General features: G+C 35.5%; 1 protein-coding gene across 6 annotated transcripts in view; it reads left to right on the forward strand.

The window, feature by feature from the left end:
* Positions 1-20589, forward strand: part of LOC149571899 (uncharacterized) — a 78178-nt gene that overhangs the window by 13378 nt on the left and 44211 nt on the right. For 5 of the 6 annotated variants that reach the window (XM_089813306.1, XM_089813303.1, XM_089813305.1 and 2 more), the window contains 3 exons: positions 17525-17657; positions 17815-17951; positions 18124-18198. In XM_089813306.1, coding sequence (XP_089669432.1) covers positions 17525-17657; positions 17815-17951; positions 18124-18198 — 345 coding nt within the window. The remainder of the gene's footprint in view (positions 1-17524; positions 17658-17814; positions 17952-18123; positions 18199-20589) is intronic. The other variant, XM_089813307.1, reaches the window with a different exon arrangement.

The following is a 20589-nucleotide window of genomic DNA, read 5'->3' on the forward strand; positions in this document are numbered from 1 at the left end:
CAATCGTGGGAGTCTGACCAGTTCAAAAGAGTTGAAGTTGCTGCAAGCATGGATTTTTTGTGTACTAAAGGTAGTGGGAGCAAGTGTTGGCTGTGAGGCTGTCTTGGTGGATGCGTAGAGAGCTCGGGAGGAGCTGATCATCCAGTTGGAGGTAGTGCAGCGACACTTGGCTCAGGGTACCGAAGAATTGAAAACAGAGAAAGCAGCACAGGTGGCTATCAAGGTCAGCTTGAGGAGACAGTATTGTGTTAGCAGAGGCTACAGATGTAACGGGATGAATGTGGAAGTGATGTGACAGAAGCAGATTTCTCTTGTTGTAGTCACTCTGTTAATGTATTTTGTTTGTTAATTTGTCTCAGTTATTTTTTAACTGTCGTCCGGAGACGACTTTTCTTTTTGGGGGGGATGGTGTTAGCCGACTGGATGGTTCTGGCGGTATTTTGTATTCTGCAGCTGACGGTCTGACGGTATTTTGTATTTTGTAGCCGACGGTCCGGCGGTGTTTCTGTATTCTGTAGCTGACGGTCCGGCGGTGTTTTTGTATTCTGTAGCCGACGTCATCGGTGAATAGTTTGTAGCGGATAGAATATTTGTGGCCGACGGACTCCTTCGAGAAGGTTCGGTGGTAGTATTTATATCCCGTCTGGGATCATTGTAAATGATTAATCATCTACTATTGCGAATAATAATATAAGTTCTTCTGTTCATGTTCTATTGTCTGTATGCGTTCATTTTCTTTACCTGTACAGTAAACACAAATTCCCTATAAAAACTCCATAGGATGGCAGGACTAATGGCTCTAATACCACTGTAATGGACACCCAGGAATGTCCAAAAGCTAAACCAAGGCTGAAATAATATTAATGCTATGAATGCTGCAATCAATTACAAAGAGATGTATTCCAAAGGCCAAACCCTAAGGGAATGATGTCTAGAATGTTACAACAGAGAATGAACGTCCTCTATTGTCAAAAGAAGGGAGTGTGATTCACACATCCAAGCTCTTATCAAATGCAATTCACAATCATCTGATCATCAGCAATGAGACTTTCAGCCCTATTTATCCTTTTCTTCATCCTTCTGGAAGGAACTAAAACATTAATTAATTGCAAGAGCTAAAAGCTTCCTCCTTCCAATAATTAATGCGTACCCTAGAAATTCCTCCCTGGCAATAATTAATTAAATCACGAGAGGCTTCTGTCCTTCCAATAATTAATACATACCCTAGAAGCTACTCCCTTGTAAATAATTAAATTAATTAAATACAAAGGCACCTTTAAATTGAATGACTTTATAAGAAATTAATTTAATTTCTTCTTATCCTCCACTTAGACTTTGGAGAACGTGAGAGCTAAAAGATGGGATCATTACAGCCACCAAAAATAACAAAGTATGAATAAGGCTGGTAGTTAGTAAACCAATCTCTGCAGTGAGTGAAATGACAAAAGGCACCTGAATCAATGTACCAGGTAGATGACTTCACATGATTTGTAGGTCTTTTAGCCATGAAGGTATAAAAAGTAGATTTCGCCTGCTCAATGTGCTCTGCACTGTTCGCTTTGGGCTGCGAACCTGATTGCTTAGACTATGTAGCTAAGCACTTTCGACATTCAACCTTCATGTGTCCAAACTTGTGGCAGTAGTTGCATTGAATGTTCTTCTTTCTGGAACCATCTGGTGCTAGAGCAGAAGACTTCCACTGAGATGGCTGTTGAAACTTGCCCTTATCCTTCTAAAAGGATTTCAGAGCAAAGGCTTTCTCGGTGGAAGTGGAATTAGAGTTGCTACCGAACTATTGTTTCCACCGATCTTGCTGAAGCAGTAGTGTGCAGAGATCAATGAACTTCAAATCAACACCAGAAGATGTGATGTTGAGTCTCAATAAAATGCTCATAGGATTTTGGTAAACTCCGAAGAGTGATAACCATAATATCCTCTTCCTACATCTTGCAACCAATGGCAAGTAACTGATCATGGATTTCCTGAATCCAATTCATCCATGACAATAGAAAATAGAGTATTTTTTAGAAAGAAGACTGTTTTTTTCAAAAGTCTCATGAAGACCTTTGAGATGTGTCTAGATCTCAGCAGTTATCTTGCCAGATGTAATCTGAGAAAGCTAATCATCAACCACAGATAATTTGAGAAGCATCATTGCCTCTCGATTATTCAGATCCTAGGTATCTTGATCAAGACCCGGAGAAGTTGGACGCTTCATAACACGCAGAAAAAGTTGATCGATATTCTGATATTCAAAAATTGCAATGATCCGCTACTTCTAGGTACCATAATTTTGACCATTGAATTTTGAGTTATGCTCAAGCAAAATATTTGTCAGGGATGTTATGGCATGTTTTTCAATGAAAAACTGTGAAAATCTGTAAAGGCATGTTCTACGAGGCAAAAATACGAAAGAGCTAGAAGAAACGAAGAGTGACTCAGAAGAGAGCTCAAAAAACTTAAAAAGACTATGATATCAGTTTTTGGATCCGTTGGCTCGAAAATCAAGGCACAAAAATTGAGGCACCCAAAAAAATGGACGACAACCCAATTGAGCTCTTGAAAAACCCACCAAGAATTTGCAAGCAAAAAAATTTCCAAGCTCAAAATTTAGGGTTTCGAGCAAAACCCTAGCCGACGGCTTTTGAAGGTCAAATTTGCAAAAAAATGGTGGTTTTCACAGTCGACCAATACTTGAAGGAGGTCATGGCAATATGGAGGAGGAAAAACGTAGATAAACTCAGAAAACCGACACCTTAAGGTCACGCGAATAGGGAAAAACAACCATGAAACTACGAATGTTGGACCTCCAAAAAATCGCGAGTTTGTAGTCAAAACACAGGGTTTTTTAAATGTTTGAAGGATGCCCGTGAATTTTAGATGCGGGTCGACCATACACAAACCTCCAAAAAATGCGTTTTTCCAGTCATGAAGCCGTGATTTGTAGAGGAGTTCGGCCAAAAAAAATCACGATTTGCAAAGGAGCTCGGCCAAAAGAAATCGTGATTTGCATATACCAGTCACAAATGGTAAAAAATGGCCACAATTTTCATGCGATTTGCAAACCCTAATTCGGGAATTTCTCCAAGCAGAAAATCCTAGGCGGGTTTTTGGAAAAATTAGCTGAAATAATTTTGGAAAAATTTAAACAAATAATTTCAAGAAATTATTATAAATTTTTCCGAAAAAATTTAAGTATTTAGCTCTGATACCATATTACAAAATAATTGGTAAATACTTGCTTGATATTAACAGAGACCGAAAGGTCAATTTATACAAAAGAATGAGATAATGTTTCCTTAGGAAACGATCGTAAAGAACAAAAACATTCTATTCTAGAGAAAGCAAAAAACGAAAGCAAACTTAAAGCTAATTAGATATTTACAATAGATAATCATTAACTAATAATAGACGACTTATCTATTATTGTAATAGAAGTGATGATGTTTCCATTGTACAAACAGAGTATGGAACATGAAGGGTTAAAATGATTCATTTTATGTTTGCTGATGAATAGCTTTGTTCAGATAAATTAGATGATGATATAATCTCCCTTGATCTGCTAATAACATACATGCATACATACTAATTCGTTTGGCTTATATTAATACATATACACATATACTATAATGCAGATCAAAATATTATCATCATATAAATCTGTTACTCCTATCCGAGTACAATATTGATCTGTTCGTACAGATTCATTCTTTGACATTTCATTTTCTCATATTTATTGTGCCATGGTCAAGAGATTGGCTAACATGCATAGACAGAATCTCCCTTGAGATTGGTGACCTTGTGTAGTGGTGTGATTAAATCCAAACTGACCTTAATTAGCACTGGTTGGTAATTGTTTATCTGCACAACAGATCACTATTAGTGACTGTTCATGTTCTTATATTGAGCGTGCCATGGTCAAGAGATTGGCTAACATGAATAGACAGAATCTCCCTTGAGATTGGCAACCTTGTGTATTGATGTGATTAAACTCAAACTAACCTTAATTAGCACCGGTTGGTAATTGTTCATCTGCACAACAGATCACTATTAGTGAAGGGACATGTCTTGGGTGGACATGTCTCCACTTGTGGAGACACGTCCACTCAAGACATTGTCTTTTCAATGTCATATATATGTATATACTCGTCCAGGCAAGAGTGTATCGAAATTGATAAATGCTCTGCCTTATTTGGAGTTCTGCAATCATACTTCGATATTCACTATTTCTTAATATTGAATTTGTTTCACATACACATTTGGCATAGATCAAGACTATCTCATTCAGATTGAAATCTTCAAATAAGAATTCTGGACAAAAGAATCTTTTACATTGTATCAGAGCAAAAAGCCTGGGAGGAAGATCAGATGGTAAAGGTTATTAGAAGGTTTCCATTTCATTATCAACATTACTATCTTCTTCGTGGATATCAACACCAAATATATCATTACACATTGAAGATTTGCTGATAAATTGCAGATCGATATGCATAACTGCAGTAATCTTATATATTCAATATACAAGTGCATATCAAAACATCAAAGACAATATACAGTACATACACAGCAACCATAATAAATATTGCAGAAGATAATATATAATATGCAGAATACTTACAGAAGACAATAACATATATTGCATACTGATATTACAACAGAGGTTATATATACGGCATATATCCTTGAAAATAAATGCTATCTATTGAAGCAGATTGAACATATAGTCGAGGGTTGATATATCTACAGTGAGATACTTATCTACAACAATATTCATCTACTGCCAGATTGGCCTATGGTGATATATCCTGATGTTGAAATCCAATGGAAAAGTAAACCAAGAGAAGATGGTCATGCCTAACAATGGAGTTTTTGTGCACCAGTGTTTAATCCTAGAGGATTATTCATTCGACTCCTTTGGGGAGGAGTCCAATAATTATGATTGGGTGATGATATGAATAACTCTGGAGATAGATATTAGAGCTTCCAGGGTTAGTAATTATTCATAAGAATCATTTTCTTACTGGGTGAATTCTGTCCCGAAAAAGGTTTAATAGACTTTATCAAACCGTGGAATTTCCACTATTATTGAAGAGAGAAAAATTTCACAAGTTTTTTTGAAGAAGGGCATAATAAATATCAATGCATTCTAAGATCGGGCTTGATTATAGGGTTTTCCTATAATGGTAATCTCTATATATGCGATTGTGTGTGCTGATCAGTTCTATATCTGAAAGCTTGAGGTTCTATGCTGAGAATTATTCTCCGGACGTGAATGCCCTCATTGTGTGAATTCTTACATTTCATTATGCTGAATACTCACTCCTGTGTGTTGTACTTAAAGAAACTAGCTATTAAGAGATACAAGCACAAGCAACCTGGAGAGCTCATCCTCCAAATCAATAATTTTTGTACAAACTGATAAATAAAATACAATTGATTACTTTCTCAAAACATTGGGTGAATATGGGTGAAGTTACAACATTTGCGTCTCTATTTAGGCACTCACGTCAAAGGAATAAATTTCAGAAGAATTTGAATGTGAAAATGTGTCTTCTGAATAATCATTCCTGTTGCAGAGATTGGGTTCTGAGATTCCATGTGTATGTAAATCTGAAGCATAATCAGTTGCAACTATCTAAATACATTGGTGGTAAAATCTGGAAATATAGACATGCTTACATTTGTCTTTATCACGGTCTGGTAATAACAAAATATACGATTCAAGCATTGAACAGCACTTAGTTATTTGACTAGTGAACGTATGGAAAGTGGTTGACTTAATGCCACTATAGAAATCAATGAATACTCATGTTGAAGTCTTCAGTCTGATACAACCATCAAGGTCCTTGACAAAACATCAATACTATATTTGTGAGATTTATGATACAAATTTTGAGATGAAAGATATTTATATCCGTCAAGCTGAAAAACCATCTTTTGGTATACTACAGAAGCACTATTTTGGACAGTGATTCGTCATTGATATGGACAACGATTACTGTTCTCTGTTGTAGACTTTGTCTGGACAACTTCCTTAGTATTATTATTACAAAATTATGGATTTAGCCATGGCTTATGAGAAGATCTATGATGATCAAGATAAAAGAGACTCTAAGCTGTTCATTGTAACTTCTCTATTGCAGTTACTACTTATTAGTATAGAATATGTGAACTTTGAATCCATGATACTGAGAGGTCTGTTATGAATTGCGTTCACTATATATTCTTTGTAGTCCAAGATTATAAGTTTCTGATGGAGTGTCATCAGGGCTTAACTGTTTTATTGTTAAGGACTAAAGATAATGCTTACTTGAGCAAATCAATAATGTTGCAGAAATTTCCATCCATAAGATTATGAGAATCAGAGTTGGGTACAATGGATTTGACTTCATCAGTCCCAAAACTGTCGAACATTACATGGTACGACATGCTCAACATACTGATGTGAGCTTGATGTGAATTAACAAGGAGTATCACACACAAAGAGATAAGTAATTCATAATGTTCGTGAATGTCATATGTCAGATCAAGAAGCACAAGAGATTGCATTCAAGGGAGAAAGAGTTTGAGGCCTGCAATTGTGAGACTGAGTTGATGGCTCTTCTAATAGAAGGAAATAACATTCAGAGGCAGTCTAGCAAATCCACCTAATTCAACCTTGAATGAGGAGTTTGAATAGTTGATGCCTGTGCTTAAAGCTTCAGATGGAAGCCACATTAGCCTGAATGTTTGGTGTTGCTAAGCCTAAGGGTAAATCCAAAATTTATTACATTCACTCATCTTATTGTGAGTCAAAGCATGTTTTTTTATAATAGAGGGGGAAGATAGAGGATATGTTTCAGCTGATTTTTGAGGATCTTGGTCATATTAATTCATAGGGAATAGACCATATCAAGATGGTTTCTCTAGTGACTAGGAAATTGTAGCAATCAAGCTAGAGTCAAATCATCTACCAGATGAAACCTTGGATGAGGAGGCCAAAAGGATGACAAATGTACTTGGAGCCTTAGAAGGAAGCCGAATTAGCATGAATGCCTAATGTAGCCAAATTTGGGGATAAATCCACAACTTACTACATTCACTCATGTTACAATAGAATCAAACAAGTACATTTGTGTGTGGGAAGTTGCTCTCGTGAACAATGTTGTGAGTGTTAAACTAATAAATCATGTGCCTAATGATGAGTCCCTTGGAACAAGATATTTTCCATGGCTGGAATATATGAATAGGACATGTCTCCGTGATAGAGGGAGCAGCCTAAGGGTCTACATCTGTTGACATCCAATGATATTCATTCAAAAGGAGTAGACCATGTTGAGATGGTTCCTCTAACTTTCAATTGAGGTACATTATCACCGAAGAACAGATGACTGACATTCTCGCCAAGCCTCATGCTCGAGAGAAGTTTTGTGTACTTCTGGGACAAGCTTAATACGCTGGAGAATGAAGTCTTAGTTGAGAAGGAACTTCAACATCACTAATCTATCGTTTGTATCCTTGTGTATTCCTTCCTTTGAGAGAGAAATTTGAGGTGAAAGCCATTGTTTTCACTCTATGGATTGAACCATAATGGATCCACCCTCTGATATGATTCATGGTAGATGTCATGTGTATGATGCCATGACCACACCACGTGAGAGAACCTACAGTGTCTGTGTGTAAAAATATTTTATTGTCATTTGTGTGACTCCATGACTTTATGGCCCCCCTTGTGTACATTTTTGAAAGGTGACGATCTTTCAAATAATATACATTTGTATCTAACATTGTAAGGTGATGACTTTACAATATTCACTATCATGATGAATATCATGTGACTTGATATTCGTGGACATGTCGTGATAGTTAGTATCTCTTGGACATTTTGATGGATATCATGAGACTTGATACTAGTTGAAGGTCATTGTGTCCATACAAGATAATCATGGTGAAAAAGAGTTTATGTGGATATGCCATGATTTGTTATGGTAGACATCATGAGATGTGATGTTAGTGCACATACCATCACGTGGATTTAAATAGGAAGGATGGCATGTGACTTGATATTCTTGAGCATATTATATCCTCAGATGTCATGAATTAGATGATATCTCTTTTCACAATGGATGAGCCTATTGTGATATACATATATACTTGGTTAGATTATTTGTCTTCCCTAGCTTAGAGGGAGTGTTGATGAATAGATACGTTCAAATAAATTAGATAATGATATAATATGATATAATCTCCCTTGAGCTGCCAATAACATACATGCATACATACTAATTCATTTGGCTTATATTAATACATATACACACATACCATAATGCAGGTCAATATATTATCATCCTATAAATCTGTTTCTTCTATCCAAGTACTATATTGATTTGTTCATACAAATTCATTCTTTGACATTTCATGTTCTTATATTGATTGTGCTTGATCAAGAGATTGGTGAACATGCATATACAAAATCTCCATTGAGATCGGTGACCTTGTGTAGAGGTGTGATTAAATTCAATTTAATCTTAATTAGCATCAGTTAATAATTGTTTATCTGCACAACAGATCACAATTAGTGAAAAGACATTGTCTTTCAATGTCATACATATGCATATACTCGTCGAGGGAAGACAGTATTGAAATCGATAAATGCTTTGCCTTATTTGGAGTTCTACAATCATACTTTAATATTCAGTATTTCTTAATATTGAATTTGATTCACATAATTGAATTTGATTCACATACACATTTGGCATAGATCTCATTCAGATTAAAATCTTCAAATAAGAAACCTGGACTTAATAATCTTTTACAATCTTCAAGTGTGGGAAAACATGTTTATTAGTGCCTTTATAGTCATTGGAGGGCTAGAACACATTATTGTACATCATGTGCAAGGATTACCTTTCTTATTATCCTTTTGTAATGATCATTAGTCAAGTTAACCATTAATACCAAGAGTTTGGAGATATCAATACCATTATACGGTTTGTAAATTGTGTAAACATGTTGTCAACTTGTCAATGTGTATTCAACAGGTACATAATTGATTAAGGTGAAAATTGCTCACTTTTGGTAGAATTTTTTCCCGCTTTTAGGGTTTCTCAAGGGTAAACCTATTATGTTTTAGTAATTGTCACATGCATCAATATATATCCACTTTCTTGTATTGTTTCTATGTTTTCTTGTTGATCTTCATACTGAAACTGCTAAGTTACCAGTTCGGGTTTTGGGACGGGTTTAGATTTGGGTAATACCATGTAAAACCATTCATTCTTCTTTCATCATTAATAGCATTAGGGTTTGCATCTCTTATTGAGACAAAATCTCCAAACTCTCTCCTAACATTTGATGCCACCTTAGCATCACTAAAGAGCCTACTGAATGCCTTTTTATACCCACTAGCAACCTCAGGATCTTTGCATGGTGGCACTCTACCAAGAATACCAAGTATCTCAGCACTATAATACCTGGGAGATAGTGTATATGCCAAGAGGTGTAAAGGTGTAGTCATCTTGATCTAGCAATGAAGAACAATTGACTCCACCTTTTTGTACAAGGTGTCTTTAGGATCATGCTCTCTCCTTTGCATAACTTGATATATATGAAAGTTTATTTCATATATATATTTTTAGCATTCTCATGCTTTTTGTTTCATATATATATATATATATTATTTATTTATATATATATTTACATACGTTAGATGCGTTTGGGGGTTTATATTCGTCTAGTTGTGTATAAGTGCACATTATATATATATAGACATTTATAATGTGTACTTATAAATTGGTAGTGTATATTTTTTACTATATAGGATATAGAATATATACTTACACATATGTTATATATATATATATATATATAATTTTTTTTGATTTGCGTTTGTATTAGTTTTGCATGTATATACCTGTTATATATATTACACACATATAAGTATATATATTTTATAGATATATGTATGTATGAGATTTGTAGGTATATACTTGTTTTATATGTATTAGATACTTGTTTATATACATACAAACACATACCATATACATACATTTTTATTGTCTTGGCATTATTATCTTTGTTATCTTTCTTGGTGCCTTCACTTTGTGTCTTGGTTGGTTTAGTCTCTCCCCCATGTTTGTTTGTTTTTGGTCTTTATTTTATTTTACTTCATTTGTCTTGCATTGGGGCATGTGCAGTCCCTCTCTTCTTGGTCTCCTTTATTAAGTGACCCTATGCCAAATCTGCATCTTACATTGTTTGACACCTCTTGCTCTCTCATCCTAATGATGGATCACGTAGTGTGATTCGAAACGTTGATGAAAAATCTCTACACAGTCTAATTCAGAAACTTAGCATTATAAATCATGGATTGTGGAAATCTGATTGCATTAATGTCAAATGATGTTCATGTAAGTTATCTTGATGTAATGTTAATTAAAAATTAAGGAATTAAAATCTCTTAATAAACAAAGATAGAGGATTGCATTTAACGTACCAATTTTATTTTCTCTAACAAGTGTCCATGGCATCATAGATGTCCCCCCAAACAAGGCTCATCAATGTTGGCAAACTGATGCATAGACATGACAAGCTCGATGAATTCTAATACATAATCCACATGAGCCCACCAATCATCACCCAAGATCATTGCCTTCACCTTTTGGGTCCTTGTTGTATTCAATTGCTTCTGGACACCCCATTGGTTTCTAATAACTATCTAGGGCAATGCATCTTTCACCCTTACAAGCTGTCTAAGGACGATTGCATGTGAAGCAAATAGAAATTCAGCCATCGAGTAACATCTTAATTGCAAGTTAATAACACATCTTAAATATGTAAACAACACAAAAATATTTTATTCAATTGTATAAACATGATACAAAATGATAAATAAAACTAAAGAAATTAAATTTTAAAATTTACCTTCAATGATTCTACATTGGAGAAAGTTCTGAAAATTGGTTGTGACATATGGTATCTCACAAACAATTAGATCTCCTCACCCTCCTCATGTACCTTTTTCACCCATTCAATTTGGGTCCCAAGTGCTTTCATCGCCAAATTTTAGGAGTGGATGGTGCATGGTGTCCAAAAGATGTGATCATATCATGCCTCTACCAAATCACCCATAGCCCTACAAACTTTTGTATTGTCCGTTATTACTTGGACAACATTATCAACACCTACAGACTCTATTGATTCAATAAGAATGCGGGAAATAAACTCAGCATCTTTTACCTCCCATTCACAATCCATCGCCTTAAAAAACATAGACCCCTTGGGGGAGACAACAATCACAGTTATTCATGGATAGTTTTTGCAATCTTTCCATCCATCAGAGACAATAGTCACTCTTGTTTGGATCCAAGTATCTCTTAGTGGTTTGAGAAGGTTCTCTACATTTATTCTCTCCCTATGTTAAAAGGTGGTTCTCACCTTTTCATATCCAGGACCTTGGTAACCAATAGAGGCTTGATTTCTTGCTTGCAACATCTCTCCAATAAGGTGATCTAACTAGATTGAATGGAAGGCCATTCACAAAGAGGCAAAGCCCAACCTTTAAATCGACAATGTCTCTTAATTCATTTTGAAATAAATTATCTAATGGGCCTTACTTGCAAGTGGTGGTTTCAAGTGCTTCTACATCTTCTTCATCCTTGGAAGCCATAGGCAAGAAGGGATGACATCTAATGGTTATTTGAGGGGTGGTGCTTTGTTTATTGATTTTTCTTGTTTCCCCCTTCAAACTAACCTATCAACTTCTTGTTCTTTTAACATTGCTACTTTTGAGAAACTAGCAACCAACCCCTTCTTTTATGTCCCTGAGCCCTCACACATATTGATCCCTATACCTCCCTGGGCCTAGAAAATAAAGTTTCACTTGGTTATAAGAACTTCTATAGTGGGCATTGCAAAAGTTACATTTCCATAAAACCCCTCCCCCCCCTTTTGCAGGACATTGTTGAAGTCTTTTTGTATACTTCCACATAGTAGACCCTTTTCAATTTTATATTTGTGGGGCCCCTCACCACCCACCAAGCTCTGACTGCTCATTGTTGCCATCTATAACAAAAATGAAAAAAATATATATATATTTCAAAACTTATACAAAATCTTGAAAGCAAAGAACTAAAAGAAAAGATCAAATGCGTATTTGAAACACTAAAAAATAGTTCTTGGAAGAATTTGTGGCTCCACAATCAATCTCTAGCACCTTCTCTTCAAACTTGCAAAATGCACACACCAAAATGAGAGAGCAAATGAGAAATAAAATGTGTTTGATGTATTCTAATAGGCTCCTTTTAAGGTTAGCAGAAAAGTAATATTTAATGTGTTTTTAAGTTACTTTCTAATCTTGTGGGCCATAGCTTCTCGTAGGTCCCTAAAGGTCCTCTCAGGTCCTTGTCAAAACCCCCCGGGTTCATGGCAGATTTGCGTGGGTCTGCATATACTCCAACCCACATAGACCCACCACGAACCTAGCCCAAATCTGAACCCGCGACAAACCTAGACCCGATTAGTAGAACCCAAACCTTGCACCTTAGTAAATACAACATTAGAACTATGTTAGTGTTTTGAAATTACACTTGATGTGTGTAAAGTGTTTTTGGAGGCTGCAAAATAAAATAATGTTAAACTTTAGTGTGTGAAATATCCACCTTGTTCAAGGATCAAGTGATATTAGAGTGGGTTAGAATTACTTCTCAGTGTTGATGTTTTAGTTGTTTGGTGAAATATTAGGGTTATCATGCCTATTACTAGGTCGAGTGAAAGAGGTGATTTGGGTCCATTTGAGATTGAGATTAGTACTAGGTAGTAGAACAAAGCGGAAAGAAAAATGGCTGAAGTTGGAAACAAGGATGCAAATAACAAAGAATAAAGGTCTAGGAAGTTGGAGAATGTTGTAATGACCTTTATCCCTTTGGGCAAGACTGAAATGAATGAAAGCATTCTTTAAGATGGAACACTTCCTAAGTGATGGCAGAACTCCTCTTATCAACCAAAATTGTAGGGGGTAAGGAAAATAAGCAAGGTGGGGATTGTAGCAATGGGAAATGCAAGTCAAAAGTTAAAAACAATGCTAACATTAGCATAAAGACAAAAACTAAGGAAAACAAAAAACGTATTTTTGTAAGCATTATGACAAAGGACATACTAAAGAGGCTTTTTGAATGCTTCATTAAAAATGCACCCTTCTAAGGAATAAAAAAAGAATAAGAATGATTTTTCTAGCAAGACGGAGGAGATAGAGTACACCTATGTTGTAGATGATTGATTGTTATGTGGCAACATGAGAAAAAGTGCATTTGTGGGTAGTAATGATGCAAAAGAGGAGAATGGGATGACTAAACACTACCAATGGACATTTCATTTCGGATCTTATTTGCATTTCTTTGTATCTAGCAAAACAAGCTATGATGTCATCCACCATTAAATTTTGAGCTTATAATTCAAGAGCATTAAATTTTGGGCTTATAATTCAAGAACTTTTTTCCTATGAAGAAAAGTAGGTTGGAAAGATCAAGCAGTTGAACCAATGACAATCCTCTAAGTGGGGTATGGGTGTTATAAGCACTATTGACTCAAAAAATACCTACTTCACCATTTTGAGTTCTAGGTTATATTATATTGCTTGTTATGAAGCGATTGGGCCAATGTATCTATAGAGTCCTCTTACCCTTGCACAAGTTTGATTTACTGTTTTGAGGTCTAGGTTATAATATTTTGTATGCTATGAAGAAATTGAGCCAACGTATCTATAGGGTTCTCTTACCCTTGCACAAGTTTGATATACCTTGCCTATAGTAAGATTTCTTCCCCGATAGTTCTCTCAATTTTCCATGTCTCTTCATACAAATTTTGAAGATGGAAACTCAGCTTGTTGCTTGTTGATTCTTTGGACTATATTTTGTATTTTCCTCTAATAATATCTCTTTGATTTTTCATTGGGATGCATATGAACTTGATGCAGGAGCATCTTGCATGGGAAAATTATTGGGGAAAAAAAAAATTTGAAAAAAAAAAATTGTGGAGGAGAGAGAAAGTGACGAAAATTAGAGAGAAATAATAAAAAAATAAAAAAAGGGAAAAAGGAGAAAAGAAAGGAAAAGGTAATTTCTATTTTCGAGGTGCATAGGTGGCATAATAGAAAAAAATAAAAAAAATAAATGGTTGTCATTCCATTTATCGAGGTGAGTGGATAGAATTCTAGAAAGTTATGAATATTGTAGAAAGTTTTGGAAGTTGTAGAAGGTTGTGGAAGTTGTAGAAGGTTGTGGAGGAACTCTAGAAGGTTGTGGATAAGTCATGCATGGGGTGGTAAGTGCCTATTTAAGCAAGGCATATGAGCATTTCTAAATCAAGCTCAAGGGGGAAGCTTGAGGAGTAGAAGCTTAAGGAGAAGCTCGAGGAGGAGAAGCTCGTGAAGGAGAAAGTTGAGTAGTGGAAGCTTGGAAAGCTTGGAAAGTTTCAAGGTGTGAAAGAGAAGGAGGAAGTGAAGAGTGAGTTTTCTTGAGTCTGTGGACAGAGCGCCGAATGTGAGGCAGTTTACAGCAAGATTGTGATGGACTTGTGAGTGTAGACAGAGCGCCGAATGTGAGGCAGTTTACGCTTGGATCTTGGATAAAGTTGGAGAAGAGCTAGTGACTGCAATTTAGAAACAAGGAGGTTGCTTGGTGGCTTGCGAGCACAAGTTGAGATCTCAGAGGTTTCTACCAGAGTGTGGAGCTGGACTAGCTTGGGTTTGGATTGGATCTTGAGAGATCTTGTTGCATTCTTTGTCATGAGTTGGTAAGGGTGGTGTGACCCTTCGTCAGTGGTATCAGAGCAGTACTTCATTAGTGGTTGCAGAGTGTATCTACATTAGTGGTATCAGAGTTGTACCTTCATCAAGTGGTATCAGAGCCGTACTTCATCAGTCGTATCAGAGCCATACTTCATTAGAACTATAGCTTTTTGCAAGAAAATGCTTATCTTATATGCTAGCTTTGACACCACTATAATGTCCCTAGTAGGGCATTAGCTGAAATCCATAAGACTTTTTTGCAATCACATAAAATCCTAGCTTTTTTTGAACATCAAGTTTTCAATGTGGACAAAGTAAGAGGATACAAAGACTAGAATGAGAACAATAGATCTAAGTAAGTTGTAAAAGAATGTTGTAATGACCTTTATGCCTTTGGGCAAGATTGAAATGATTGATAATGTTCTTTAAGCTAGAACTCCTCCTAAGTGATAGGAGAACTTCGCTTAGCAACCAAAATTGTAGGGGGGGTGAAAAAGGTGGGTACTCTAGCAAAGGAAAAGACAAGTCAAAAACGATGCTAACATCATCATAAAAACAAAGGCTAAGGAAAACAAAATGTATTTTTGTAAGCATTATGGAAAAGAACATACTAAAGAAGCTTGTTAGATGCTTCATCCAAAAATTGCACCCTTCTAAGGAGTACAAAGAATGCTTCTTCTAGCAAGGTGAAGGAAATAGAGTTCAGCCCTGTTGTAGATGATTAATTGTCATGTGCCTTCATGAGAAAAAGTGCATTTATAGGTAGTGATGATGCTCAAGAAGAGAATTAGATGACTAAAAACTACCAAGAGACCTTTTATGTTGGATCTCATTTGGTAGTGCTTTGTATCTAGCAGAACAAGCTATGATGTCATCCACCATTGAATTTTTGGCTTATTATTCAATAACTTTCTTTCTATGAAGAAAAGTAGGTTGGAAAGATCAAGCAATTGAAGCAACAACAATCCTCTAAGTGTGGGTGTGGGTGCTATTAGGACTATTGACTCCAAAAATGCTTCCTTCGCCATTTTGAGGTATACTATATTGTATTGCATGCTTTGAAGCGATTGGGCCAACAAACCTTTAGGGTCCTCTTACCCTTGCACAAGTTTGATATACCATTTTGAGGTCTAGGTTATGTTATTTTGCATGCTATGAAGCGATTAGGCCAACGTATGTATACGGTGTTCTTACCCTTGCACAAGTTTGATATACCTTGCCTATAGTAAGTCTTCTCCCCCCATAGCTCTCTCTTTTTTCCATATTTTTTGTCTCTTCTAATACAAATTTTGAAGATGGAAACTCAATTTGTTGCTTGTTGATTCTTTGGACTATATTTTTAATTTTGCTCTAATAATATCTCTTTGATGTGTCCTTGGGATGCATATAAACTATAGCTTTGCATGACAATGATTAGTTTATGAAAATAATCTAGCAAGACCACCAACTTTGACACCACTGTAATGTCCCTAGTAGGGCATTAGCTCAAATCCATAAGAATTTTCTGCAATCACTTGAATCCTAACTTTTTCTGTACCCCAAATTTTCAATGTGGGAAAAGCGAGAGCATACAAAGACTAGAATGAGGACAGTGGAATTAAACAAACAGATAGTAGCATCTGGCTGTGTAAATTACATTATATGAAAAGTCATAGAATGGCTTATTGCCAAAATGGCAAATAATGATATGCAAATTTCCATTTGTAGAATCCAAAATGGTAGACTATATCACTTGATTCAGATACATGCCAAGCTAGTGAACAATAAGCTGAAAATAAAATGGATCCATCAGATCAACCAATCAGGATACTTTACAATGATGGATAGCAATTTGGTGGTGACTATCTGGGATCTTCGAGAATTATATCTATAAACGTGTGTGTGTGTGTGTGTGTCCATATCTGAAGCACTCTTCAGATCCCAAAAAAACATATATATTCAGATCAATATCTATTCCCTATATAATTGCAGATCAATATCTACTATATCAGTGGTTGTCTTGCACAAGGCATTTGAGTGTAAGGGTTATATAATCAATATTTGTTGAGCAAGGACAACTTCCATTATACAGAAATTATACCATAATTAACTGGAGAATTACATCAGAATCATTGTTTGGCACTATAATTCCTATATAACATCAGGATAGCAGACAATTGCACTTCCCCTGTCTAAGTTATTAAATAAGGATATTGATAATATACATTTGCAACTCACATTCTATTCAAATTCATTTTCGACCAATAAAAGAATTGAATACAAGTTTTAGATAGAAAGAAGCCTCTTGCAATAGTAGTTATAAGAAATTAGTCCAAACCCTACAAGATTGCTTAAGAGGACATTCCATCAAGGCAGGTCAACAAGAAATAGAAAAGGACATTCTAAAAATTTTGTACTTTGTTTCAGCCTTTAGGTTATTAATTTTATGTTTACTTTAGACTGCTGTCATCTTTTGAAATTGATTATGATGTTCAACAGTGAGTTGTTTGACTTCATTTACCGAGTTAATGATTTTCTTCTTTTTCTCATGTAAGCTACTTCCAGATGTCTCTGTTGCTTTCTAAACTAACTAGCATCTTTTCAAATAGACTTTAAGTAAATGTCAAATGCTAGTCTTTAATTAGCTGACCATCATGTTCCAGCTTATATCTTTGAAAAGAAACTTTTATTTTATATCAATTAGTGTTTAAAATACCATATATAGAATTGGGACATGAGCATATTCCAGTTTGACATGTTCCATAAATGACTTCCTTGCAGGTTTCTATTTTACAGATTGCTACTCGGAAAAAAGTGCTAATAATTGACTTGATAGGACTATTTGAGAGAGAAGCTAGTGCATTGGACACCTGCCTCAAAGTTGTTTTTCATTCTCCTAACATTTTAAAGTTAGGTATGATGCTTCACGTTTAGGTATCTTTTTTCTATTTTTCTGTAAAAGAACACAATGATATTTTTATGGGAAGAATATTCTTGATTTGTTAGATAGGTGATTTCAGTCTTAGTTATAGAATGAAATTTGAATGATTTTTTGGTTGAGTTTCTTCAAGGTTATTCTATTCACCATGACCTTAAGAACCTTTCTGAGTCATATGGAGCTCTAGAGTGTTTTCACTTCTGTGATGGTGTTTTGGATCTTCAAGAGCTTGATATATCCTCTAAGGGTGGCCTTTCTGGCCTTGCAAAGGTGTATCATTACAAAATTTAAGCATTCCAATTTTATAGTCGACATGAAGTACATTCTTTTGACTGGCTTATAAACTTAGAATGTGAGACAATTATAATTCGCATCAATGAACAAATTCTCTTCACTTCCCAATCATTATGAAGTTGACAGCAACAGCTTCTTTTTGAAACAGACTGTATTAGGAAGTGACTTAAATAAAGGAAGAAGAATGAGCAATTGGGAGCAGCGCCCCTTGACCCCAAGCCAGGTATATTGATTACTATTGAGTGAGTTTCTAGTGATGAATATTGCTGGTAAATACAATAGGTTATTAAAAGCATTTCCAACTCGTTGCTCACAACTTGTTAGGAATCTTTTCTTCCAAAAATATGTGATCAATCGGCAAATGCCTTAAGAAATTTTTTAATATAGAGAGTACTTGAAACTTCAAGTCCAGATATCTCTGTTGCGGGTGTATTCAATTTCATGTATAAATGTTCTATGGAGTTGTTCCCTTCGTAGTGTTTTCTGACTAAGTGTGCCATGATTTCTAAACCAGGGTTTCTTGTGAACAATTGTTAAATGTAAATGTCATGTGAAGTTGCATAATTATTGCTCAAACTAGGTACCTCCACCAAACATTAGTCAATAATAAATATTATGCTTCCAAAAACATTAATTGGCCCTTTAAGAATGTTAGGCAATCCTAATGACTGCGAAGTGTCCACACTCGTAATGCTACTATTTTGTTTGGTTTGACTATTGTATGTTATCAATGTGCTATTTGGCCATTTCATGTTTTCATTAATGTATGCACGTTTGTGCATCTTTGTTGGTTTAGATTCTTGTCTCAATGAATATTTGCACATTGTTTTTTCCCAACAAAGTAAGCTATTCTTTACTTAGTAAGTTTAGGATTACAATTTTTTTCAAATGTTCTTTACAAAACTAATGGAATATCGTTCGATATCACTCTGCTTTTCTGGGCTTTGGGAGGTACAGGTTCCTTAGTTTTTCCATCCCACTTATTTGCAAGAGTGTTCCGTATAATACTGATAATGTTACAGCTCTGTTTTTGAGCAACTGTTCTTTAAATCTGGATTGGATGCTTTTGCTTCATTCCTTCCTAATATAAAGAAAATGTCCAAGAGAATCCTTTATAGGAGTGGAAACAGAGATTGCTCTCTCTGGAGTTCGATTTCTGCTACTACTCATTTGGAGTCTACTTAGCACCTTTCTCCTTTCCCACTCTTGCTTTTCCTCTTATTGTGTCTCTCACATGAAGGAACTAGAAGATCTTGCATGGCCAATTCCCTTTGACAAAATAATAGGTTTAATGTTCAAGTACATTATTTTGACTCTTACTATGTATTTCCTTAACATTTAAAATTCATCTGAGTGTTACCTCAACTTGAGTGTATCATCTGGCCTTCATGGTGTATTGTTTCATCTTCTGTCTTGCCTGTTTTCAAATCATTACATCTACCGATAAAATTGTGGGTCTCAACTTTTCAAGTCATCCGGGGACTTTGCTGCGGTAGTTCCATGGTTCAGTATTGTTCAGCAAGAATCTGCAGACGGCTTTGCTAATGTTTGGCAGCTTTTCTTGTTGCATGGTTAAACATTTCTAGATTCATTCCAAAATTGAGGGATGTATTCTGATGTTAATGTGCACCTTTGAGTGATTAGCAATTCCCTTCAAACTTCTATGTGAGTTTCCATTTGTTGTACTTCTCTGTGGAAGTTTTATGCTTTGTTTATCTTGAAAGCCTATCTCAAGCAGAGACTATGCCTTCCCATAAACAAGTTCACCCTTGGACTCTTTGGAAATTTTCTTTTCCGATGTGGATTGTAGCAATTGTATGCTTTCCAATGATCTCATGGTCTTACCTTTTCATAGGTAGTTTTTCTCAAACACTCATCTGGTCTGGGAAACTGCTTCATTATAATGTCTGGCCTGTTATTTCACAACGTATTGCCAACACATATCTCTACATGTGCTTAAATTTCTACGCTATTGATTTCAGTGTGATAAAGGTGAAGACAATGTATAGTGGAAATCCATGACAATTAGAATACAATTGATACTTTTCTGTATGCAACAAACAACAGGAATTAAATTTCAAAACTTCAGATATTTACACTTGATAAGAATGTCGTATCTATACTCATGGGGAAAAACAACTTCAAAGAAAAAGATACCTTTTTCAATTTTCTTAAATATGTCATCTTATAGGTACTTTCAAAGATATTTATTACCCTCTTCGAAGGATGAGGACACCTGTAATCAATTAACATTGAATTCTGCAGCTCATTACTCATACTTCCCCTGCCATTGTTTTGATCATCGACTCTGGGGAATATGGCCAGACAATTCTCCTCCAAGAGTGGAGAGATATAGTTCACTGCACCATATATTTTAAATGCTTTTCTTGAGTGATTTCAGCACCTTACACTGCTACTGCTTTTCACCTATCAGTTATAGGAAAGATGAGAGTCTATGGATCCATGCATAGATGATTTATTTCTCTTTGTGAAGGATGAATTTAATATTGCAGATGTTAATTTTACTCTTCCTCCCCGTCTCATAACATTTTTGAGTAATCTAGGCTTTATCTTCCTGGGATCTTGTTTCAAAACTTGTGGGCATATGGGATCA

Source organism: Cupressus sempervirens, chromosome 2, assembly GCF_028749045.1.
Source record: "Cupressus sempervirens isolate cs-2001-9-10 chromosome 2, ASM2874904v1, whole genome shotgun sequence".
Lineage (NCBI taxonomy): Eukaryota > Viridiplantae > Streptophyta > Pinopsida > Cupressales > Cupressaceae > Cupressus > Cupressus sempervirens.